Raw genomic sequence first — 25768 nt, 5'->3', positions numbered from 1 at the left:
ATCGGACTCGATTCACCAATGACTCAATCTGGACTTGGACTCGACCAAGGTGGTCTCAACTACAGCCCTAGCTGGGGACACACTACAAGACTGAAAAGTTTGGACTGACTTTCGCAGTTGTTTTTCATCTACCTTCATAGAGACCAGTTCCATTTGGGGAACACACACTTTAGAAACTTTCAGTCCAGGAAAATAAAGTACAGCAGTAGTCCATGCAAACTCATACTGTAGATGAAGGAAGTGCTTGTCTCGTGACATCACGCAAATCTCATTTGCATATGGTAAGAGGATTATGGAAGTCAAGGTGTGCAGCTGAGGTGTGAAGTTTCATAGTTAAAGTTAAATCTTCAGTGATACAACTTTACTTTCATTCATTAATTAGATACTGCTCAATAAACAACAGACAAGATTTGTAGAAAATTATTTTCTCAACTGCTGTGAAACATGAAGTTTGATAGCGGCCAGGTACAAAAGACTGAAGTGTCTCAACCTGACTGACCTGTATTTGCCTCTTAATGACCACTGCGGTGTGTTAAAAAAAAACACGTTCATCATCAGCGTATCGGCGCATCTCATTTCCTATTGAAAGCCTTCTACTAGGCGAAGTCAGTCGAAGTTCTAACTTTCTCGCTGCTGTAGTTCTTCAAGATACAATGACATCTTCATCCCCCCCCAAAAAAAAAAAAATTGAAAAAAATCCAACAAATCCCCATCAATAAAGAGATTCTTTTATCAGTGGGGACAGTTGACGGGAACCCGAACGGAGGAAAAAAGACAACACGGACAGGGAAAGCCAGATCTCGGTGACACCTTGACAACTCCGGCAAAGCGTCGTTCACACACGGAGTCAAGTACCGCCGTAATCCCCGACAGTCTGCCGGCCCCGAGCTTCAACTTCATCTCCGCCGAGTTTTTAAACCGGTAGACACTTCAAAGGGGCCGTCCTAACATTAGCTACAGCGATAACAATGTCACGTCGCCGCGCCTAACACATCCTGGCAGACGATTTCTCACTAATTAAAGCCGGCGTAAGAGGCAGTTGACACACGACACAGTGTCAAAGTGAAAAGTGGAGAGGGGAGAGAGACGTAGAGCTAAAGTGAGAGAGATTAGAAAGAAAGAGAGAGAGTGTTTCCTGGCGTTGTACTGTTTATCTTGTCACGCAAGACGACGGCGAGGGGAAAAGGCCGGTCAGACCGGGCGCTGGTCAAAAACAACACCTTCATTAGGCCGAGATGGAGAGAAGAAATAGAAGAAAAGCTAATAAAAAAAAAAAAGAAATAAAGTGACAAGAGAGAGGAAGGGAGGAATGAGAACGCTGTGGGAACGCAGCCTTCACTTGTCAAGATAGCTGCTATGTGGGATGGAGGGAGAGAGAGAGAGAGGGAGGGAGAGAAACTGCAGATGATCTATTCTACAGTGTCTCTCTCTCTGTCTCTTTTCTCCCTCCCCCCTCTGTCTATCTTTCTCTTTCTCTCTCTCCCTTTCTGTCTGTTTGTCTTTCTCTCTTTTTCCGTTTCATTTCACTGTCTAGTTCTTTCTTTCTTTCTTTTTTCTTTCTGTCTCTCACATTCTCTCTCCCTCCCTTTCTTTCATATTCTCTCCTTTCTTTTTTCTGTCTCTCTCCCTCACTCTTTCTCCCTTCTGCTCTGATTATCTCTCCCTCTTTTTCTGTCTTTCTTTACAGTCTCTCTCTCTCTGTCACTCCCTATCTTTTTTCTCCCTCCCTCTCTCTTTCTATCTTTCACTTTGTCTCTCTCCCTTTCTCTCTGATCAGCTTTCTGTCTGAGTTTGTCTTTCTTTTTCCATTTAATTTCACTGTCTAGTTCTTTCTTTCTTTCTTTGTCTCTCTCTCTTTCACATTATCTCTCCCTCCCTCTCTTTCGTGTCCTCTTCTTTCTTTTTTCTGTCTCTCTCACTCTTTCTCTCTCTCTCCTGCTCTGATTATGTCTCCCTCCCTCTCTTTCTGTCTTTCTCTCACTTCCTCTTTCCCTGTCTTTGTCTTGCTCTCTCTTTTTCTCCCGTCTCTACCTTCCCCTCTTTTTGAGGTCAGTCGTTTTTGTTTTTTTGTTTTTTTGATGATTTTGTCCCCCTTTTTCCTCCCCCTCTTTGTCTCCTCATGAATAAATGTATGTATTTATTTCATCCTTCCTGCCTTGCCTATCCCCACGGCTTGTCAAAATAACACCTTCTCTAGGACAGATAGAGGCGATGAATAAATGGAAGAACAGAAAACGACAGAGGAAAAGTAAGCGTCTCACAGAAGGAGAGGAAAATAATCGATGAAGCGTCATGAACAAGTCTACTTGTGTAAACAACTTTAGTTTTATGGCTGCAACACCGTTGATTCTTTTCCCACAGCAAAACTTTCATCACCTGCTTTAAGCTCAGCATGACACAAAAAACACCAGCGATTTTTGTGAATAAGAGCAGACGGTGTAACACTACATTCGGGCAGAACGCAAGAAAAGAAAAATCGGGTTGGCGCCAATACATGCAAAGTCAATTGAAGGAGGCGAACAATGCGAAATGGAGGCAGCTTCGGTTGAGCGAGAAATTCGCCCAACGCAGCAAAGTGAAAGCCATTCAGTTTCAAGCGGGACTGAAAATTTCTCCTAGTATTTACAGCAGGACAAATGCCCATTGGGTGTTTATGACCAATAACCAGAGGTGGGGACTCAAGTCACATGACTGCGACTCGAGTCAGACTCTAGTCACAATTGTAATTGCTTGAGACTTGACTTGATGCATGAAGAGAAGACTTGAGACTTGGCTTGGGTTCTGGTGACTTGGGACTTTGACTTTGATGACTTGAAAAGGTTTCTAAAGTCTTGACTTGAGATCTTTTGTTTGTGTAAATGACTTGAAAGTTTGAAAGTGATGAGATTTTTCCAGCAGACTAAATTTATATTCTGTTTTCTGAATTTGTATGGAATGATTGAATTTATTGCTATTGATGCTCTTACCCTTTTTATCCTATTAAAACCATATTGCATTGAAAAGTCCTAGATATTTCGTTTTCTTTAAGATATTGATACTGGACTCGTGATTTGTTCTGACTTGACTTGCTGTTCTACATTTAGACTTGGGACTTGATTTAAGACTTGTGCCTCAAGACTTGAGACTGACTTGGGACTCAGGCAAAGTTGACTTGGTCACAGCTCTGCTGATAACACCGACCAATGGCATCGGCATAAAACGTTTAGAAAAGCTAGGTTCCCCACAGAAGACATCAGTGGTGCCAAGCTTGGGGCAAACAGATTAAAATGTAAACATGATAGAATAAAAAAGAAAAATCATGCCGAAACAAACTTTCAAGTAATCGATATTGTCTCCTCTAGAAAGAAGAAAACCAAAACCAGTACTCATAATGGCCGAGTTTGTTGCTCCTGGCTGCTTCCTGTTGGGTCAAGTGGTGGCATCAAACATGCTAGCATGTCGCATCATGCTAATTTCATTCCTTACTTTTCAAATCAAGCAATCAAATTTGAAATAACTGTCGCTGCATTCATGCAAACAGTTCATTTGAAGTCTACTCTGCAGCTAACTGTTGGCATTAATGCAAGAAGATTTTCCACAAAACGGTTTCATGCATGATTTATGTAACATCTCTTCTCTTTGTCTTTCTCTTTGTCTACACTTCTTTCTCTCTCTCTCTCTCTCTACTATACAGGCAGGCGAATGAGGAGTACCAGGTGCTGGCGAACTCGTGGCGTTACTCCTCCGCCTTTTCCAACAAGCTCTTCTTCACTGTGGTGGACTACGATGAGGGAGCCGACGTTTTCCAACAGGTAGCTCCATCGCATCGATCCCCAATGTATTTGTCCAGTCACCCAACCCTACCTTGCACCTTTCATTCTTTCCTTTTCCCCCACCATTCCTTCCTTCACTTTTTTTCCTCCTTTCCATCGTCTTCCCTTTTTTTTCTTTAGCCCTACTGCACACACACACGTTCTTGCAGAGGCAGTGACGAGTCATGTATGTCAGGTGAGAAAGCTCGGTAGGTTGACTGGTGTGTTGTCTTTTTTCTACTCACACACACCGACACTAACACAAACATTTTAAGAGACAATCCACCGATTAAGTTAAAGAAAAATTCACGTCACGTTCAGCCCTATTTTCCTGACTTTAGCGCGTGGGCAGAGTACAAACAGCAACAAAATGTGAGTGTGGGTGTCAGAGTGTCTGCAGGCCTTTCAAAAGTCTAAAAAAGCTTAACATGAATTATCAAAATTCTTATTAAGTATTAAATGTTGTAAGTTATTTTTTACCATCCAATGACAATTCTTAGTCTATTCTTAGATTAATACAGAACAGGGATAGTAGTATCGTATCTGCTTTACTAAACACAGTTAGACTTCATGTACCTTAAACCTGCAATAAGTAATATCAGATCTTACAACCAATCCTGAAACTAATGTGTGCTAAGTGGATATTTCATTGAGACATAATGATATAAAGCAATATCCACACAGCAGCAGCTGTGTTGCTGTTTTCACCTCTTTTCTAAAGCTTGTTGTCAAATTCCGCTCCTGAACGAAGCTCCTCTCAGTCCATTCAATAGCTTTTAATGTTTTATAAACTAGCTCGTCTCCTCCCTCACTTTTAAACAGCGAGGGAGGAGAAAAAATTCTGGTAATGGCGGAATCGATGAAGGGAGCGAGGAAACTTGTTAAACTAGTAAACCTGCTACCTGCCTCTTCACTTGTCATTGTGGGACATGTAACCTTCGGGGGGAGAAAAATCTGGCAAAGTGAGACTGGTAACCGGTGACGCTTCTCCGTAGCTATGTTTAGCTTAGCTGTTAGCCTTTATGCATGATTCTTTGCTAGGTTTGTCCTTCCACTGTTTACAATTGTGTTGCGGTTTCTATCACCCTCTAGTGGTCGGAAAATCGATTATTGGAGCTTTAACAATTCATTTAATGTTGTCCTTTTTCTTATCCTGCCCATTTATAGTTTCATAACTTCCATTAGCTATGTTCAATGACAAACAGGCTTGTTTTGCCAGCTTTTTGTCTCTTTATTTTCGTTTTTTTATTGGTCTTCACTTACAAGTATAATTTAAAAAGGTCTCTAAAAGTCTTAAATTTGGCTTTCTGAAACCTGAAGATATTCTGTTGTGTGTGTGTGTGTGTGTGTGTGTGTGTGTGTGTTTATGCGTGCACGTGACCCCTGCGGGAGCTCGCACGTGCATTTAACTTTTTGCGAACTTCCAATCCAATGTCACGTTCCCTTTATGTGTTTTCTGTCACCTACACACACACACACACACACCTGTATAATGAACACGCTCTAAATAGCCTTCATGCAGAAAAAAAAAAAAAACAAGCCAAACATCAACTCCCACACCATAATATACATAATCACTGGTCACCATGGCAACTCGGTAGCCCACAGGGCAGGTGGATCGGGGCGGGATTGTCTTTCAGCGACGGAGTGAGGTTTAATAGTCGAATGTAAATACAGCAACACCTCTCCCACTCTGTCTTCACTTTTTCCTCTCCTTCCTCCTCTCTCTCCTCACTTATTTGCTTCCGTTTCTTTGTCTCCGTCCTTGCGTGGTTTGCATGTTTGCTTCGTTCTTTCATTCTTGCTTGTTTTATTGGTTTCTGTCTTCCTTTCTTCTCTGCTTGCGTACGTGTTGTCATTCTTTTTTTTTTTTATTTGCTGACTTGCTTGCTTTCTTGCTTTTTTTTTTCTTGGTTGCCTTCTTTTTTCTTTCTTTCTTTTTGACTTCCTTTCTTTCTTTCCTGCTACTTTTACTCTATTATTTCTAGGCTATTTGTTTTTTTCCCATGGCTCTACACCCCCTCCCTGCACCCCCCAACCCCCTTTCTAATTATAGAAATAGCCAATTGAGATTTAAACGACAGGTAATTACATGCACATCACTCTATTTTTCCTTTTTGCCTTGTTTTCTTTTACAATGTGTGTGTGTGTGTGTGTGTGTGTGTGCACGTTAGTTTCAGTTTGCTTGTTTTCAGTAAGCATCTGTGTGTGTGTGTGTGTGTGTGTGTGTGTGTGTTTGTTTGTGACTGCACACATGTATCTAACCCATTCTTCACCTTTTCCCCCCTTGGGAGAACTGGTGGCTGGCTTTCTTATAATGAAGAGAAATAATCTGCATAATGACACTCCACTCTCCTCTCCTCTTCTCCTTTCCCCTCCCCTCTCCTCTCCTCTACTCCTCTCCGTTTTCCTCCTCTCCTCTCCTTTTTCCTCCTCTCCTCTCCTTTTTCCTCCTCTCCTCTCCTTTTTCCTCCTCTCCTCTTCTCCTTTCCCCTCCCCTCTCCTCTCCTCTACTCCTTTCCTTTTTCCTCCTCTCCTCTCCTCTCCTCTCCTCTCTCCTCTCCTCCTCTCCTTTTTCCTCCTCTCCGCTCCTCTGCTCTCCTCCTCTCCTTTTTCCTCCTCTCCTCTCCTTTCCTCTCCTCTCCTCTCTTCTCCTCTCCTCTCCTCTCCTTTTTCCTCCTCTCCTCTCCTCTCTTTTCGTCTCCTCTCCTTTCCTTTCCTCTCCTCTCCTCTCCTGTCCTCCTCTCCTTTTTTCTCCTCTCCTCTCCTCTCATCTCCTCTCCTTTTTCCTCCTCTCCTCTTCTCCTTTCCCCTCTCCTCTACTCATCTTCTTTTTCCTCCTCTCCTCTCCTCTATTCTACTCCTCTACTGTTTCCTCCTCTCCTCTCCTCTATTCTACTCCTCTACTGTTTCCTCCTCTCCTCTCCTCTCCTCTCCTCTATTCTACTCCTCTACTGTTTCCTCCTCTCCTCTCCTCTATTCTACTCCTCTACTGTTTCCTCCTCTCCTCTCCTCTACTCCTTTCCTTTTTCCTCCTCTCCTCTCCTCTCTCCTCCTCTCCTCTCCTCCTCTCCTTTTTCCTCCTCTCCTCTCCTCTGCTCTCCTCCTCTCCTTTTTCCTCCTCTCCTCTCCTCTCCTCTATTCTACTCCTCTACTGTTTCCTCCTCTCCTCTCCTCTCCTCTCCTCTCCTCTATTCTACTCCTCTACTGTTTCCTCCTCTACTCTCCTCTCCTCTATTCTACTCCTCTACTGTTTCCTCCTCTCCTCTCCTCTCCTCTATTCTACTCCTCTACTGTTTCCTCCTCTCCTCTCCTCTCCAGGTATCTTGGGGGGGGGGGGAAGAAGAGAGCGTAAACCAGTTGACTTTATTGTTGTGGATAATAGTAGGGTGTCCTGGGATTTGGAGTTAAACGGGTAGAAAACACGGAGGGAGGGAGCGAGGGAGATGAAAGATGGGTGGGGATCTAGAGGAAGGAGATAATCAGCCTCATTTAAAATTCATGTTACACCGATTGTCTTCATTTAAGGGTGTGTGTGTGTGTGTGTGTGTGTGTGTGTGTTTGAAAGGGAAGACAGAAAGAGAGAGTAATGCAGGTGGACAGAGGGAGAGAAGGGTGTAAGTATTGTAGCGGTGCTGTCTGTCCATTCATTAGCCATAATGACCAGCACACACACACACACATACTGCGCGGCAATTAGACCATCACACACACACACACACACACACACAGACACTGAAGCATGTGTTTGCCACACACTTACAGGCATGATGGAAATCCACTGATCTACTTTCCCCATGCATAATGATCTCATTGCACCGCAGCCCTAGATTTGAGTGTTTTGTGATATATAATTCATGGTTCCCACTGGTCATGGAATTTCCGTAATATAAAGGAATTTCAAGAAGCGTATTCCAGACAGGGGAAAGGCCCGGGAATCGGGACACTTATAGCAGAATATATTTCACAACTTGTTTCGCACATTTATCGCATTAGATGTTTTTTTTCAGCCTGACTGGAGTGGAAGCCAGACTGTTCACCCCTTTAGAAAAAACAAACAAAAACACAGCATTAACAAACCGGGGGAGGAAGAATATTTTTAGGTCACGGAGGCGCCGCGACTTATGGGAAAGTCATGAAATTTTACATCACAGTGGGAACCCCGATAATAGCATTTTAATGGTGTAATAAATATCTTTGTCTTTATCTCTTTCTCTCTCTCTCTCGCTCCGCTCTTTCTCTCTCTCTCGTCCTAGATGAGAATCTTCTTTCTTTTTCTGGGGATGATATCAAAATTGCTTGTATGTTCATCTAAAAATGTGTGATATTAACTTGCTATCCCCCACCTTTCTCTCTCTCTCTCTCTCTCTCTCTCTCTCTCTAGCTGAATATGAACAGCGCTCCGACCTTCATGCATTTCCCAGCCAAAGGAAAGCCGAAGAGGGCCGATACGTTTGACCTGCAGAGGATCGGCTTCGCCTCAGAGCAGCTGGCCAAGTGGATCGCAGACCGTACCGACGTTCAGGTACACACACACACACATATACACACACACACACACACACACACATATACATACACACATACACACACAAAATATGAGTAGATACGCATAACCTCAATAAAGTGGAGAATGGTGGTTGGGAGGGTCAGTGGCTAGTGTGGTATCTCAGAACCTGGACACACACACACTACAAAAATACCCATCTTAAAGGAACAGTTCACCCTAAAATGAAATCTCAGTCTTCATTCACTCACCCCCATGTCAGTGGAAACTCACAGAGAGTTAACCCCTGGAGTTCCATCTCAGCCTTCCCCCAAACTATTGAAGTTAAAGGGGCCATCTTTTTACAGCTCCAAAAAAAAGCATAACATGACCATCACATTTCTCCAAAGAGCTTGTGCAAGATAAGCCAAGTGTTTTGTAGCCAAATGATTGCACTGTGGGTCAGAAAAGTCCAATATTTACCCCATTATGTCATAGATTGTCCTCACTGACAATGCTTTGCTCTATTACACACCAACTGTGTGTTTGGTGGTCCTATAAACTTCAATGGATTGACATGGGAGTGAGTAGATAATGACTGAATTTTCATTTTGGGGTGAACTTTTCTTTTAACAAGTCATTTAGTCTTAAAATTGTATTTTTCTTTAAACAGGGGAACAATTCTGCCCGTGGGGTGTGATAATTCTGCTTGTTTCCAGTGGAGTTTCATTTGTTTCAGGAATTTTCCGGAAACAAGCATCCATATATTGAAGTACAATAAGGTAGTATCTAGAAAATGACATTCAAGAATATTCTTGAAACACGTTGATTTACATTGGAAACAAGCAAAATTATCCCACCAACATCAGAACATCAGAAAAGCAAGATTTTAAGACAATACTCTAGTCAATACTAGACAAAATGACTTGTTAAGATGGATATTTGTAGCAGTTCTGTATCTCTCTCTCTCTCTCTCTCTCTCTCTCTCTACTCTGTCTACTCCATTGCACAGTATTAAAATGCAGGGTTTGTCTTTACAAGGACAGACGCAACGTTGGCCGTGTCAAAGCATTTCAAGCTCACGTCGGCTGATTTCCAATGCCAGCTCCCTGGCCCGGGGTGTCACACATATACACGGGTGTTAGGCGCTCTTGCTCGGGGGCACTTGAGTTGTCGGCACCAGGGAGATCAAACCCGCGACCCTTGGACTACAATTTTTTTTCCCCTGCCTGAACAACCTGTCAAGCCAACTACAGGCAGATGGAGTCCGCGCATCCAGCTGACATCCTGTTGATGCATTTAGATTCAAGAGGCTGCGTTTCAGAGAAAGCGAAGGGGAGCACTTACCCTAAGTGCTAGCTTTCAGACACTTCAATGTGACTTTAACCGCTTCAATAAAGAACAGAGCAGAGAAGGAAAAAAGACAGGGCAGATATATGATATAAAAAAATAAAAATAAAAAAAAAGGTGGAGGGACGAATAAATTGGCGTGATGGTGGAACATGAATGAAACGTGGCAAGAGAATCTGTCTGTGGATTTAGTGCCACAATAGCGTCCGTGAATGAAAATGAGGATAGATGGGGAAGGTGGAGGAGGTCGGACCACTGTGGAAACATATCAGCCATTAGCTCTGGCTTGTTGTGACCATCATTATGCATCACAGGCAGCAGCTTCTCAAAATACTGCTCTGAATGACACCGTATTTTTCTGAATATATACCTACACTTAGGGGCCACTTTCTTAAATGTACCTCTCCATTTATGCAAACAGCTCACTCTTCTAGACAATGAGCGACCAATAAATAAAGTACAAAGCACGCAGACGAGGTCGAGAGGTTCAGTTACTGTTCGACTGAAGGCAACAATGGGCAAGACGTGTAATGTATGCGACTTTGAACGTGGTATGATCATTGATTCTAGACGCACCGATTCCAACATCTCAGAAACAGCAAACCACCTGTGATTTTCATGCACCACAGTGTCTAGAGGTAACCAGGAACGGACCAACAAGCAAAACAAAATCCTGTCAGCTGCAGTCTTGTGGGCAAAAACCTTATTGATGAGAGAGAAGAATGGCAAGACTTGGGCCACAAGTCTTGCCAGTACAACAGTGATGTGCAGAAGGGCATCTCGGAACTCTACTCTTGAAGCAGATGGGCTACAGCAGCGGAAGACCATGCCAGGTTGCGCTCCTGTTGGCTAAGAACAAGAAGAGAAAGTTACAGTGGGCACATGGTCGCCAAAACCAGATGATTGAGGAGTTGAAAAACATTTCCAGGTCTGACGAATCCTCGTTTCTTGTGTGATATGCTGATGACACGGTCGTAATTTGGTGTAAATGACATGAATCCATGGGTCTATCCAGGCTGGTGTCAACAGAACAGACTGGTGGTGGTGGTAGAACAGTGTGGCGAATGTCTTCTTGGCTCACATTAGGCTCCTTAGTACCAGTGGAGGATCATTTGAATGCCACAGCGTACCATAACATTGTTGCTGACTAGGTGCATCATCATCATGAATCCTCTCAAGATGGTTCCAGGAACATGACAGTGACTTCAGTCGTCTCCAGTGGACTGCGCAGTCCCCAAATCTCGAGCCAAAAGAAAACATTTGGGACGAAGTGAAATGGGATGTTGGCAGTACAAATGTTCCACTAAACATCTGCAGGAATTATGACGCTATCGAGTCAGCATGGACCAAGATCTTTGTGTATATACACAGTATACATACCAAAGAAGAGATGCATTTTTGCTAAATTGTTCTAATTTCTTTCTCTCTCTCACACACACAAACACACACACACACACCAGGTTATAGGCTAGGCTGCAGACTGTAGCAGTTGCAGAGCTTGAGGCTACATCTCTTCATTCTCTCTCTCTCTGTCTCTCTGAATTATGGGTAGTGAAGTTGTAATCCAATAACACTCCGCGGCAGCAGACGAGACACTCGTTCTCTGTGGTGCCATAATCACTGTGGCTGACACACACACACAGACATGTTCCATCTTTGGGAACGTGTTACCATCGCATCCGTTGAGAGCAGACACAGCATATTGTCGGTTTAGTTTCATGGTCAGAGACACACACACGCACACAGTCTTGGTGGGCATGTTAAGGCTGACATGATGAATAGAATATGGTCCCTTTACCCCTGACTGTCTAAGGGAGTGGTTGTCAAACATCCAGGGGTCCTTGAGTGGGTTCCAGGAGTCACTGAGGGGGTTGTAGGGGTCACTGAGTGTGCTCCATGGGTCCTTGAGGGGGTACCAGGGGTCCTTGAGGGGGTTCCAGGGGTCCTTGAGTGGGTTCCAGTGGTCCTTGAGGGTGTTCCAGAGGTCCTTGAGGGTGTTCCAGAGGTCCTTGAGTGTGTTCCATGGGTCCTTGAGGGGTTCTTGAGGTCCTTGAGGGGGTACCAGGGGTCCTTGAGGGGGTCCTTGAGGGGGTTCCAGTGGTCCTTGAGGGAGTTCCAGGGGTCCCTGGTGGTGTTCCAGAGGTCCTTGAAGGGGTTCCAGGGGTCCTTGAGGGTGTTCCAGAGGTTTTTGTGGGGGTTCCAGATGTTACTGAGGGGGTTGTAGTGGTCCTTGAAGTGGTTCCAGGAGTCATTGAAGGGGTTCCAAGTGTTTTTCTTTATCCCAATTAGAGAATGGATTTCACTCTCACCTCCATTATCTCCTCACATACACTGTAGACAGTTATACTATTCAGTATTGAATCAGCAACACTAATCCTCCCATGTGGGTCCCTTAGACAAAATCATATCACATGGGTGTCTGTGGTCTACTATGTATCTATATGAGGGTCTGTGCCATGAAGACATTTGACATTCGAATCTTTAGTCTAAGGAACAGAATGAGCACTTGCAGGGTTTTGTATCAGCTATTAAGAAAAGAAAACTTTTTTTAGAATCATAGTACATGTGTTTTAAAAGTGCAATGGAGTTTAAAATTTCTGCAGCCTGTCAAATGCTTCTCGGCTCTGAAAGTTTTTTTTTTTGCACAAAACTGATAGGCAGACAAATGGAATGGCTCTTTCAGTGACTTTTGGGTTTAAAAACTTAAAGACAAAATGGTGCTGAATTTGCTCTTTGGCTCACGGTTGGCACATTCTGACATAAAAGAACAGAGATCTAAGGCTTTGTCGCTGTGAATAGCGTTGAAATTCCACTAAGCCATAGGTTTCAATGAACAAACCCGTGGATTAAAGTCTTTCCAACTTTTTTTTTTATTATTTTTTTTTTTCTTCATTGAGGAAAGACTTCCCTTGGTTCTACTTTTCTTTCGTGTCAAACGTGCCAAAGAGTGAATTGATGTGTTTCCGTCTTGAAGTTTTAAACCTGAAACGCGGCGCTCTCTCCACCCCCATCTCCTTTTTGACTTTGCCTTGACTCCCTCCCTCCCTCGCTCCTGGGTTCATATCTGTTGTGTTGTGGCTCCATTCCTTTATTTTCCTCCTAACTTTGTTTATCTGTTGTCTTTCTCTCAATTTTCCAGCTCAGTTCTATTCATTTGAGTTGAATATAATTGAATTCTCTCTGCTTTATTGGTATGAATGTTCAGTGAATGGTATCTAAATACAATTTATGTAATATTATATTGTACATATTCTCAAACCAAGTAATAAATCATCATAATTTGGTGTGAATGTCTAAACTGTTGTGTTTCTATTTTGGCAAATTGACATTTTGTTAAGTACTTTGACATTTGACCTTTTAAAACTATTTTTAATATAGCTTCTTAGAAACAGTCATAAGAACAAAGCCATTGAATTTCAATGCAGAAATAAATACAAAACGAAGCACTAAAAATAAGTACATAACTATAAACATCTCTCCTCATGTTTAAACATCCTGTTTTTCACACTGTCTCTCTCTGTCTTTCATCTCGGCTCAGTATCTCTCCACCTTATTCTTATTCTCATCTCACACTGCTGTGTGTGTGTGTGTGTGTGTGTGTGTGTGTGTGTGTTTTAGCGTTGCCTTGCTTTTCTAAATTTCTTTCTTTGGTTGTCTGTCTGTCTCTTCCCTCTCTCTCAAGTCAGCAGTTATTGTATTTTCATGACTGTTTATCAAGAACAATACTGCCAAAGCGGTTTACACAATGTCATTTTTCAAAAACCCAGCAAACAGTTTATACATTCAAACCATATTGAGATGATTCATCATTTGATTTTTAAGACTTGCGCTCTACCATGGTACACAATTATCAATATCTATCACATATTTGTATTGTTTTTATTCAGTTGTGTCAATACACTTCATCTAAGATTCATGCCAATGAAGCATATTGTATTGAATTTAACTGGAAAACAGGCAGAAGGAAGAAAGTTTATACATTCAGACCATATTGAGATGATGAATTATTTAGTTTGAAAGCATGCACTATACAATGGTACATAATCCCCACTAGCTATAATAATGTATAGCAATTCCAAAATGGAGAAGTCATACGAGGCATTCATCTCTCTCTCTCTCTCTCTCTCTCTCTCTCTCCCTCCCTCTCTCTCCAGATCCGTGTTTTCCGTCCTCCCAACTACTCCGGGACCATTGCTCTGGCTCTGTTAGTGTCTCTGGTTGGAGGTCTGCTGTATCTGAGGAGGAACAACTTGGAATTCATCTACAACAAGACTGGATGGGCCATGGCTGCGCTGGTACGACACACACACACACACACACACACACACACACACACACACACACACACACACACACACACACACACACACACACACACACAGATATACTGTATATATCAGATGCTAGGTGGGAACCTATCATTTAGTCTAGTACTGAGTCTTAAGTTTTTTGTGTTGTTTTTTTTTGAAGCAAGTGATTCTGCCAATGGGATGAGGCAATTTCACTTGTTTCCAATGCAATTTCAGACATTTTCCAGTAACAAAAGTGCCAATATTTTGAAACAAGGGAAAATAAGGCAGTTCACTCCACTAGTAATAAGAAAAGAAAGACACTTGATTTCAGAAAATGTATAAAACAAGAGAAACTGCATTGAGCATTTTGAGACTGAGTATGAGACGAAATTACTTAAGATGGATCCTTTTTGCAGTGCAACACTTAATCTCTCTCTCTCTCTCTCTCTCTCTCTCTCTCTCTCTCTCTCTCTCTCTCTCTCTCTCTCTCTCTCTCTCTGTCTCTCTCTCTCTCTCTCTCTCTCAGTGCGTGGTGTTTGCCATGACGTCTGGTCAGATGTGGAATCATATCAGAGGTCCTCCCTACGCCCACAAGAACCCCCAGAACGGACAAGTGGTACGACCCCGTCTCGCTCTTTCTTTTCTTCCATCCATCCATCCATCCACCCACCCACCCATTTGTCCCCCCTTTCATTCTCTCGGTCGCTCATTTCGTCCTGTCCTCGCTCTCTCATTCCGCATATCTATCCCTCCATCTTGTTTCATTTGTTCCTTCATTAATTTGTTCCTGCCCTCCTACTTTCCTTCTCTCCTGCTTTCCTCCCTCCATTTCTTCCTTCCTCGGTGCCCTTGTTTGCCCTTCCTGACCTCATTTCATCCTCCTTTTTTCCACTTCTTTCCTTCCTTCCCTCCTGCTTTCCCTCCTTCCTTGCATTTTCTTTCCCTTCTTCCTCGCTGTTTCTTTCTTCCTTCCTTTCTTCCTTCTTTCCAGTCTTTTTAGTATACCTTTGTTCTTTCCTTCCTTGATTCCTTTTTCATCCACCTTGCTTCCTTCTCTCATTTTCATGTTCCTTCCCTCCTTCTTTCCTTCCTCTATTTCTTAAATCAACCAGTCACTGTTTTTTATTTTTATTTTTTATTTTACAGCACAGTAGTACACTTCAAAACAAATATCCTTCCAAAATAAGTCATTTAATCCAGTTAATTAATCATCATAGTTGATTAAATTTCATTTAATCTACTATTGTGAAAGTGGAAAAAATCTGCCAGTGGAATGAGATTTCTTTTTTTTTCTTCAGTCATCTATCATTTTCTTGATACTAGTGGCATGATCTGCCTTATTCAAATTGGAAACAAGTGTAATTAAGTGTAATCACACCATCGACTCATTTTTTTAATCAGAAAAATAATATTTTAAGACTCTATTTGGATTATATGGTGAGTAAATATGCATATTTTTTGCAGTGTGGACACTGAGGCTGCATTAGATCACTGATAGCAACATCTGTGGGACTGTGAGGTTGTTGGCCTCCAGTAACACACACCATGTACCATTACCACCTGCTGACAGGTCAACACTGGGGCACCGTGTGTGTGCGTGTGTGTGTGTGTGTGTGTGTGTGTGTGTGTATGTCGTTGTGATATTGGACAGCTGGGAACAGTCATGGTGTCTTAATATCAGCCTGGAGACACATCAGGCTCACCTTCGAGGAGAGAGAGAGTGTGTGTGAGGGAGTGTGAGAGTGTGTGTGTGTGTTTGTGTGTGTGTGCCTGGAGATATGTCACACTCGTATTTGAGTAGACAGACCGGGAGTGTGTGTGTGTATGCGAGTGTGTGTCTCTCTCTCTCATTTCTTTCTCCCACCTCAGTGTATGTGTGTGTGTGTGTGTGTGTGTGTGTGTGTGTGTGTGCGCGTGCACACAGCAGGGATCTTCCCAACAGAAAAAGACATAAAGGGAAACCAGGGAGACAGACATAATAGATGAGATAGATAGATAGATAGATAGATAGATAGAGATGAAATAGCTAGATAGATGATAGTCTGACTCTTTCATTCATCTTTTATTTTCTCTCCTCTGTATTCCTCTGTCTCTCTCTTTCTCTGGACAAATGGACACTCATATGCGTGCGGACACACTTTCACTCTCTCTCTCTCTCTCTCTCACACACACACACTCACAGCCACACACTCACACACAGCATTTATAGTGTTGCGGATATAGTTTTGCTGGTCATCATTTAAGTTTGTTCATCCGAGTGTGAAATTAAAAAAAAAAAAAAAAAAAAAAAGGAAGAAGAGAAAATGAGGGAGGACGAGAGATCGGGGGCGGGGAGAGTGAGGGAGGGTGGGAATGAGGGAAGATGGGAGAGAGAAAGAGAGATATTAACCTAAATACAGTATGTGAATACATTTCTACAGTATTTATGTCATCTGAAAAGTGCCATATCTGCATTTACAGATACACACACACACACCCGCACACCACACACCACACACACACACACACACACACACACACCCCTACACAATGAGAGACGCATGGGCTCAGGCACACAAGTCAATAGAGGAGTGTGGCCATTGTGGGCAAAGTCAATTCAGGACACGCAGAGAAAGAAAAGCATTGGTATTCCTGATAGCCAGCACTCTGACACACACACACACACACACACACACACACGCAGAGTCAAAGGAAAAACAAAAAAAAGACAGAAATGCACCACAACCTCCCTCTTGCCCCTTTCCCTCCCTTCCCTTCTTCTCTCCCTCCCTCCCGCTCTCCCTTGTTCTTTCTATCTGGAGACAAGGCGCTCTATTTGTCAGGCTCTGTTGGCTCTCTGTCATTTTTCAGTCTCTTTGACAACAAAATAGGTTACACCCTCCTCACCGCTCTCCCTCTCCCCCTCCCTCCCTTCTCCCCTCCCCTCCTCTCTCTCTCTCTCCCTGTTCTTTCCTTATCTCACCGCTCCCCCCCCCCCCCCTCCCCCCCCCGCCTTAACCGCCGACTTTCTTCTGCACCGTTTTTTTTTGTGCTCGCCAGAAAGGACAAGCGTCGACATGTGCTGGTGTCGCTCAGGCCGGGGACACGCTAGAAGACTCTTAAAATCCTTACCGGTTTTGGCACGCATTTTTTTTTGTCTCTCAGTCGTAAATATCCTCACACTAGGCGATTACGCAAGGACGGGTATTGCACACTTAATGATATAACTGAGATTATCCTGCTGATACATTAACCTCTAATCTCCAATGTGGCAGCAGTCAAAACAGCAGGCTCAGTACGCCCACCTCACTGTGAACTCCACTCTCATTGACGGTCCCCGATCCCCCACACACTACAGGACTCATCCAGATGGTGCACATAAATATCAAAACATGTTCGATATTTCAGTGCGCGAGTCGATCAGGGCGGTTAAGATCGAATCTGTAAACTCTTCGCTCTAGCAGATAATCTTTGCCAAACATCGGTCCTGACCAATTCTTCAAAAAGCCTCCAGTGTGTTCCCTAACCCTAAAAGACCGTAGGATTTTCATTAGGTCCTTTGTTGAACCGTGCATGTTGGAAATGACTGTACTAGTCTTTATAAGCCACCACAAGTTGCTGCTCCCGCTGTGGTTATTTTCCACTGCAGTTGCATTGGAAGATTGCTTTTTCCATTTCACATTTCTCGACAATTCAAATTGCTTGTGGAAGCATTTGGCTGGCTAGTAGAAGATTTGTTTCAAGTTCCCTTATTTTACGGAGAAGGTAAGTGCATCATTTTACAACATTGTAAATTGGGCGTAATCCTTGTCGAGGATGTCATATTAACATAGTTGGCCTTGCTAAGTGTATGTTAGTTACGTTGTTTAGCTGTTGTAGTGAGTTGTTGGCAATTTGATTTTAATTATCATTGTTACATTTTCATTTTCTAGGACGCTAACAGCTGGCAAGCATGTAACTTGCGCTCAGCTTGTTTTCTCGTTATCCTTCATCCCTTCTGTCTCATTTCTTTCTTTCATACATTCGTCTCTACCCTCATCGCTACTCATCCCTTTCCGTCTCGCTTCATCCCAGCTTCCCTTTTTCCCTCGCTCTCTCCTTCTTCCCTTCTTCCTTCTCTCATTCCCTCCCTTCCTCCTCCATGCCCTCCCTTGTACCTTACCCTTCTCCCTCCCTCTCTCTCGCAACTCCTCTCTAAGCCTATCTCCCTCTCTGTCCTCATGCCATGTAATAGCCTGTAAAAGGAAGAGGTACAGCCAGCTAGCCCAGAAGAATACTCCTACTCTCTCCCTTCCTCTGTTTGTCTCTCCCTTACACTCTTCCTTTGTCTTTGTAACTCTCTTTCTATCTCCTTTGTAAGAAACGAGCACACGCAGGAGGACTATATTAAATGCCCCGACAAAATCAAGTGTTGGAGCACCAATTGAGAGAAAAGAGAGAAATTAATTCCCTAGGCATCAAATTGGATTTGAATGCAAAGGTGAAGTCACAGGAAAGATTTATTATTGAGCATACAACAAATTATGCCAGTTAGGGGTAGCTAGGGGTTGGGAAATGCAAGCAGACAGAAATGGCCAGCAACTTACAGTCCTGCCAGAAATGGTCAGTTGGTGCTGACTTAGTATTGTGGTCCAACTCTCAATAGTCTGTACTGGGAAGCTGGAAAGCCAAGGAATGCCCTGTGGAGGTTGGCAAACTAATACTTTACCCAGAGAGTGAAGGATTCACGACCTGGGATTCCACAAACTCAGCTTCTGAAGCAGCCAAAAAGATCAACTAGTGACTGTAGCTGGAAAGAAAGGACACCAGTTGGGGTCCAAAGTATCGTCTCATGATTTGATGAAAAAGCACTGCCTCAACCACATTTTGTGCTGATAATGAAAAGAAGTTTTGTTGTCATAGAGACTAGCTGTAGAAGCTGCCACAATCAGCAAACTGCACTCACGTCCGACACTTACCAGAAATTCCCTCAACTGACTCCCCCACTCCCATACTGATTAGAGTAACAACCACTACCAACTTGTCTACCGCTACATTTTCATTGTGGTTGTTGTTGCTGTCAGCTGCCTTCGTTTCATTAAACCTCACCTGTTCTTACATGTGATTAGTTGGTCCACGTCCTGAATGCTCCTCTAAAAAGTTGAACATTTCTCTCTACTGAAAAAGCTGCCAAGCACAGTGTCTTTTTTCAAAACGGACGCTTTCCGTCTGCCTTGGCTGCTCCCAGTTTTATGTAAAATAAAGGTGCTGTATTTTGAAAAAAAGTCAATAGTGTGAACACGCGCTAAGACAGGAGTTATATATCATATGATGGCATAGATGTGGTTGCTTACATGGGTAGTCATACACTGTTCTCAGCTCTTGGTATAATTGGTCTTACATTATTATATTGTTTGCTGATGCAGTTCGGTTTCTGGCTGACAGGGCTGATTTAAGTCAGAAGGGTTAGCTGTCTCTTTAGCCTGTTGTTGTTGTTGAGACTAATAGCAAGGTTTGAAGCTATGGGTAGTAGGGCTGGGCAGTGTGGAATAAAATTCATATCACCGTATAATTTGAAACATGGACAATAAAATTTAAATGAAAATGCTTCTGAACGTGTAAAAGACTCTGGTATACATATCTTAGTTCCAGTGTTTTGATCATTTCTTTAAAGCCCTCTCTCAACTGCTTGAAAGGGAACCACGTCCTTTCATAGACATATGGTTATTGCATGTGTAATGTCGCTCCACCGCTTACTTTTTCTTGTAAGGACAGCCTTTGGAAAATGCTTAAGAAAACGCTGTCTGATTTGTAGAGTGAGCGCTTTGGCTTCCCCCTGCGGATCGATGATTCACTTGTATTGCTTTCCTCATTTTCCACAATGTGTCTGGATTTGAGACGATTAAAAAGATTACTCTTCATCGTATGCAGTGCTTGGAGTCGCCAATTCTCCTCCCGTGTTCATAAACAACAATAAAAGCTGTCAAAGGCAGCTGGCAACACGATTGACCTGCGCAGGCTGATGATGACAAACCTTGCAACATGGAGTATTGGACAACGTTCCTGTTGCCACATCAACTGAAATGATGAGACTCTAGTGGCAGATCCGTCAAAATCCACACACCATAGAGCGAATTTATACCTTTCATCATGCCATTAAAGCCCCCCACCTCTATCGGGTAATGTTGTGAACTAGGTATAAACCTAATTACACAGCATTTGTTTCCAACAACGCTTTGTAGTTAGTTGAGAGCCATACCATAAGTGCTAATAACCGTAATTTACAAACTTGTGCCTTATAACTCCCCAGTGGTATCACTCCGCTTTGTCGAAGAAAGCAAGGAAGATGCACTGCCTTGCAACAGAGAACTACTTGTAGCTGTTGTCAAGATCACGCCATATTATGGTTTTTGGCTGTGATCATGGGAACGAGTAGCACTCTCTCTCATGTTATTGCTTAATTGAAGATACAAGGTAGTGTCGGTGAGTATAGATCTGATCAATGTTGAGTGTTCTGGGACGGAACTTCCAGAATTTCCCAGAACTCTAGGACGGAACTTCCAGAACTTCCCAGAACCTCCTGTTGAGCCTCCTAGAGGCGTCATGGGCTTAATTTTAACCAATCATCTTGATAGCACCAATGACATACCAGCTCTCACCCCACCCACCTTTCCTCTAACACCCAAGCCAGGTTCCTATCTATACACTGAATGTACAAACTATTAGGGACATCTTCTTGACATTAAGTTGCAGAACCTTTGGCACAATTCAAATGTGTCAAAGCTTCAAAATCCTTCTCTAACTCGTCTGCTTCTCTTTATCTACATCTCCTCCTTTGTGATTGGTAGAGATTTAATAAGGGAAATCAATACGGGGTAATGGCTTTTACCTGGATTCACCTCATCAGTGTACTTCATGAAAAGACTCCCTAATATTTTGTACATTCAGCATAGGTGCTCACCCAAAATAGCACAAGGGATTATTTCATTAGATCCTGCGCATTGGTAAATCTCTTTCTCCTCCTCCTCCCGCCCTGTCTCCCTCCCCGCCCTCGGTCATCACCACTTCTCCTCCTTCCTTCCCTCCCCTCAAATCCCTCTTTCCCTCTCTCCATCCCCGCACGGTGTAATACCTCCCAGGGAATGACTTAAACCGGCCAGATGATATTTAAAAGATACCGCTCTCTATCTTTCCTGTTCTCCCTCCCTCTTCTTTTTCCTTTTACTTCCTCTCACCCGCCCTCTCTAATCCTCCCCTCACCTTTCCCACTGTTAAACTCTCTCTCTCTCTCCCTCTCTCACTCTCTCTCTCTCTCTCCAGACAGTGTAATTCCTCTAAAGCGATGAGCGAGCGAGGCCAGGTAGACTGTATTGAAAGGATTTGTCAACTGACGAATGGTGCGACCAAGCAGATGAAATTGTAGCAAGCTTCTCACTGTGTAGCCAAGAAAATGCTGCTCAGCTGGTTTTTGCTCAGACACACACACACACTGATAGACACACACATGCGCTATTGTGGGTGTGCACACACACAGACAGACTCACACACACACACATATATAAAGACAAGCATACACAGACACATACACACAGAATAACAAACACAGACACACATGCACACGCGCACACACATACTCACAAATACAGAAAGACAGACAAACAGACTCACACACACAGGTACACTTATAACACACTTCTTACGAACACACACAACAAGACAGACAAATACACACACACACACACAAACTGCTGCACAGGACTTTTTCATTGAGCCATGGAGGAGGCCAAGCAAAGAGCATTAGTCAGGAGAGGAGGGGAGGAAAGAGGGAGAGGAGAGCGAGAGCGAGGAGGAGGAGAGGAGAGGAAATTAGGAGAGGACAGAGGTGAGGAAATTAGGAGAGGGGAGAGGGAATTAGGAGAGAGAGCAGAGGAGAGGAAATAAGGAGAGGAGAAGAGAGGAAAAGGAGGCGATGGGTAAAGCGGAGAGCAAGAGCACATGAAAGACGAGGGAGAAGCCGGGAGGGAGAGGAGAGGAGACGAGTACAGATGCTGTACAGTCCCATAGCGCATTTGCGGCGATGACAGATAGACCTAATTATTGATCAGTTTATTTGAATGTGATCTCAGCTCTCTGGCTCTCTAGTTTATCAGCTGCCTTCTTCTCTTCTATGGAGAATACAGTAACGTTGGTATTACACACATACATAGACATACTGCTGATACAAGGATGTGATTTATTCTAAAATGCCACAGTATGTGTTGTCTTAACATCAACACAAAATGTGGCTATATATATGTTGCCAACCATCAGTGTATCACAAAGTAATAGATAAAGAACCCGGTTCTCCCATCATGTGATGTCATTGCAACTCATTTGCATATGAAGAGGATTATGGGAGATTAAATTTGCAGCTAAAACGAGAAGATTTATTGTTAAAGATACATTTTCACTGATATATGGGTTTGCCATTATATCAGGCAGATATTGGCCTTTTAATAAAAACCAGATCTGGTTCACCTTGATATGATGGATATGATGCAGTTTGATGAGATATTTATTGTAGAATTGATCAATACTACATTGGTTGTCTATGGGAAAACCATAACCTGAGTTGATTGCAGTGCAACATTTTGACTGGATTCCACACAAGTATGCATGTTATGTTTTATTATTAGTAGTGAGCCTATTAGTGTTAGTATTAGAAGTATTATTATCCTGGGTTTTAGTGGAGAGTTTCAGTGTACCATTGTATAAAATTCAGTTTAAGAGGCTTAACTCTGAATATTTGTGTTTTTTTATTTATTTATTGGGCACAAAAGCCTAAAGATATTGAATGTCGGCACAAAATACTGGCAGCTTCAAGCCAAACACATTGGTATCAGCCTTCAAAAAACTTCCGAGTCTCCTCTTAAAAAGGATTTTCTTTTCAGGTCAGTCAGGGGTGAGAGGCTTCAAAATTCATCACACTTACAAAAATCATTTTCTACAAATGCATGTCCTTTATTGAGCAGTATCTAATTAAGAAAATCAAGTCAAAGTTGCATTATTGTGACATTTTCACACTCACTATGAATCTTCACACCTTGGAAACTGCAAATTTCCACCTCCCATTATCCTCTTCTTTGCATTCATCATCAGCACAAATACACAGAAGCAGAGCAGAGTTTCCACCTGGAAGCAAGGGGAAGAGAAGGAGCACTTTAGCCACTTTAAGCACTTTAACTTTAACCTGCCAGGAGTACTAGCAGGTTAAGAAAAGTGGATTTCAATGGTCATGCATTTGTGTCTCAAAAAACAAAAAAAAAACGACAAAGATGTTGTATTTATGGTCGGAATACAGGGAAATGTATGAAAGCTTCAGTAGGAATATGTAAAACCTGATTTTTAGGAAATCTCTGTTGTGTTTGTGTTGCCTCCTTCAGTTCAGCCTGTGTTTCTCTCGGTGTTTTAGCCCCGCCGACCACTTCCTTACTTCCACGCTATTGGCTGGCGATATTTCCAGCTGATTTCACATGATTGGTTGATGGCTTTTGGCAGCTGTTGGCGGCGGCCCCGCTCTTCATTACAGCTAACCTTTCATATTTTAAAGAAACACCCCTGTCACTTTTATGGGCGCTCCGCAAATAGTTGACTTTTGGCTCGCAAAGGGCATCGGGGCGTGCGTGTGTGTGTGTGTGTGTGTGTGTGAGTGTGTGTGTGTGCGCTTGAGAGAATGAGAATGCCTGTGTGTGTGTGTGTGTGTGTGTGTGTGTTGGAGCCGAGTGAATTGAACAGTGTAGCGAAGCAGTGAATAAAATAGTCCTTTAGGCCAGATATTTGTTCAGACCAGTAGACATTAGCTATCAGTCTCTCTCTCTCTCTCTCTCTCTCTCTCTCTCTCTCTCTCTCTCTCTCTCTCTCTCTCTCTCTCTCTCTCTCTCTCTCTCTCTCTCTCTCCACACACACACACAGGAATCATTGTTTTTTGGCAAACGAAAGTTGTAATTACGAAGCAAATAATAAACTTTACTAGCGGAGGCCAGAGACAAAGAAAGCGAAAGAAAGAGAGGGAATGGGGTGGAGGAGGGTCACGAGAGAAAAAGCAAACTACAAAGGTTCAAAATGAAAAGAAAAAGTGGGGGAAAAAAAAACAAAACAAGGGCTGACTTTTTAGAGTGGATATGAATCATCTTGATGAATCTGTTTGAATTGAGAGAGACCCGAGGGGGGAGAAGTTCACCTCCGAAGTATTAATTTAACTTTATTTTCAATTCTGTTGTGGAAGATTGAATCTCTTCTGGACCGAAGGGCTCCTCAGGTGCTCTGAGTAGGTGTGTGTGTGTGTGTGTGTGTGTGTGAATGAAGACCTGAAATGATGAAAACCTCATACATCCAGAAAAAAAAATCAGTTTATCCGGGAAATGAGGAATCACCTCATTTTCCGATCAACAACCATAAATTTCCAAACTGATAAAATGGGTTTTAAATGGCTTTAATTGGCTCTTGGTTCATTAAACTAGACTTACGCTCGGAGCATGAAGTGTGTTCACTTTGAATTGAATAGATAATGGGATTTGAAAGTATCACTCATCTGAATCCTTAAAATAGACTTCAATATCTGTTCCTCTGAGAGGTTCAGTGAGCCTGAACCTGCCCTCAGCCCCTCTGCTACTCCGGATCCATCAACTGCTTTCAGAGTTGGGTAGTAAGTAGTGTATGGGACTATATGCTTATCTCATGATACGATTCAATACGCGATATGAGGTTCAGGATTCAATACAACCACGATACCATGTGATAAATAACAGTTCAGTGACAACAAAGTCTGACACAATCAAAAATTTGTCATTACTGATGTTACACAAAATATCAGATTGAAGTTGAATTATCCATAAACCATGATTATCCACACCCCTCAATTTGTTTTCATCATATTTAATGTATTCATAGTGATATATAGCTAGCCCAACTTTAATGAAAATCTATCCTGTATTAGTACTACCTGCCAAAAGTCTATACTGTTATCATGCCCACTTGTTTTTTCACTGTCTTTCTGTCAACGATAAGACTAGTCCCATTATAAACCTACTCCCTCTCTCTCTCTCTCTCTCTCTCTCTCTCCTTGCTCTCCCTTGGTTTTCTGTTACACACTTTCCTCTCTCTCTTTTTTTTTTATTTTCATTTAGCTGACACTCTTATCCAGAGTAACTTCCAATGAGTGCAAACAGCAGAACAAGCTTCACTTCCTAGATCGGCATTACACACAAACGCACGCGCGCACACACACACACACACACACACACACACACACACACACACACACACACACACACAATCCTATCCCCTCTCTCTGTAAATGAAACACACATCTCCGCTCCCTCTTTCTTGCTCTGTCACTCACTCGTTCTCCTCTCTGTTCTTTCTGCTTTGTTGACTTTTCATTTATCCCTCTGCCTGTCTGAGTGCCTCCTGACCTTTACCGAACAAAACACACACACACACACACACACACACATATGCAGTACACATACAACTACCACGCACAGGATGGAAAAGGATGAATACTGCTATTGGTAAAGGTTATCAGGCCCAGAACTATTAACAACTAACACTACAACTGCTTTGTTTAATAGAGAGGGAGAGAGAGGAGAGAGAGAGAGAGAAGGATAGAGAGAGAGTATACTCAACTGAGAGTTATCCATGTTGATATAGTTGGGCGTTTTGTCAGATTTGTGTGGGAACCTTTTTCTGCATTTGTGTGTGTGTCCTTTGACATATAGTGGGCTAGGAGGCAAGGCATTGAGGAAATCATTATTTAGATTGCTGTTTGCCGGAACGCTTGTTCTCAGCCTCATTTTAATACTGTGTGTGTGTGTGTGTGTGTGTGCACCGTGCCCGCATAGGCCTGCCTT

At 42.8% G+C, this 25768-nt stretch overlaps 1 protein-coding gene across 1 annotated transcript in view; it reads left to right on the top strand.

The window, feature by feature from the left end:
• The window catches only part of tusc3 (tumor suppressor candidate 3), an 89410-nt gene that overhangs the window by 38675 nt on the left and 24967 nt on the right, over nucleotides 1-25768 (top strand). Inside the window, exons 3-6 of the mRNA XM_071540358.1 lie at nucleotides 3674-3791; nucleotides 8176-8316; nucleotides 13782-13922; nucleotides 14446-14535. Coding sequence (XP_071396459.1) covers nucleotides 3674-3791; nucleotides 8176-8316; nucleotides 13782-13922; nucleotides 14446-14535 — 490 coding nt within the window. The remainder of the gene's footprint in view (nucleotides 1-3673; nucleotides 3792-8175; nucleotides 8317-13781; nucleotides 13923-14445; nucleotides 14536-25768) is intronic.

The sequence above is a fragment of the Centroberyx affinis genome, unplaced genomic scaffold (genome assembly GCF_046629955.1).
Source record: "Centroberyx affinis isolate AG114_WGS23_722 - 3 ecotype Tasmania unplaced genomic scaffold, CSIRO-AGI_Caff_v1 ptg003625l_1, whole genome shotgun sequence".
NCBI classification, from domain to species: domain Eukaryota; kingdom Metazoa; phylum Chordata; class Actinopteri; order Beryciformes; family Berycidae; genus Centroberyx; species Centroberyx affinis.
Note: the sequence above shows the minus strand (reverse complement) of the source record. Positions and strands in the feature narration are given on the sequence as shown.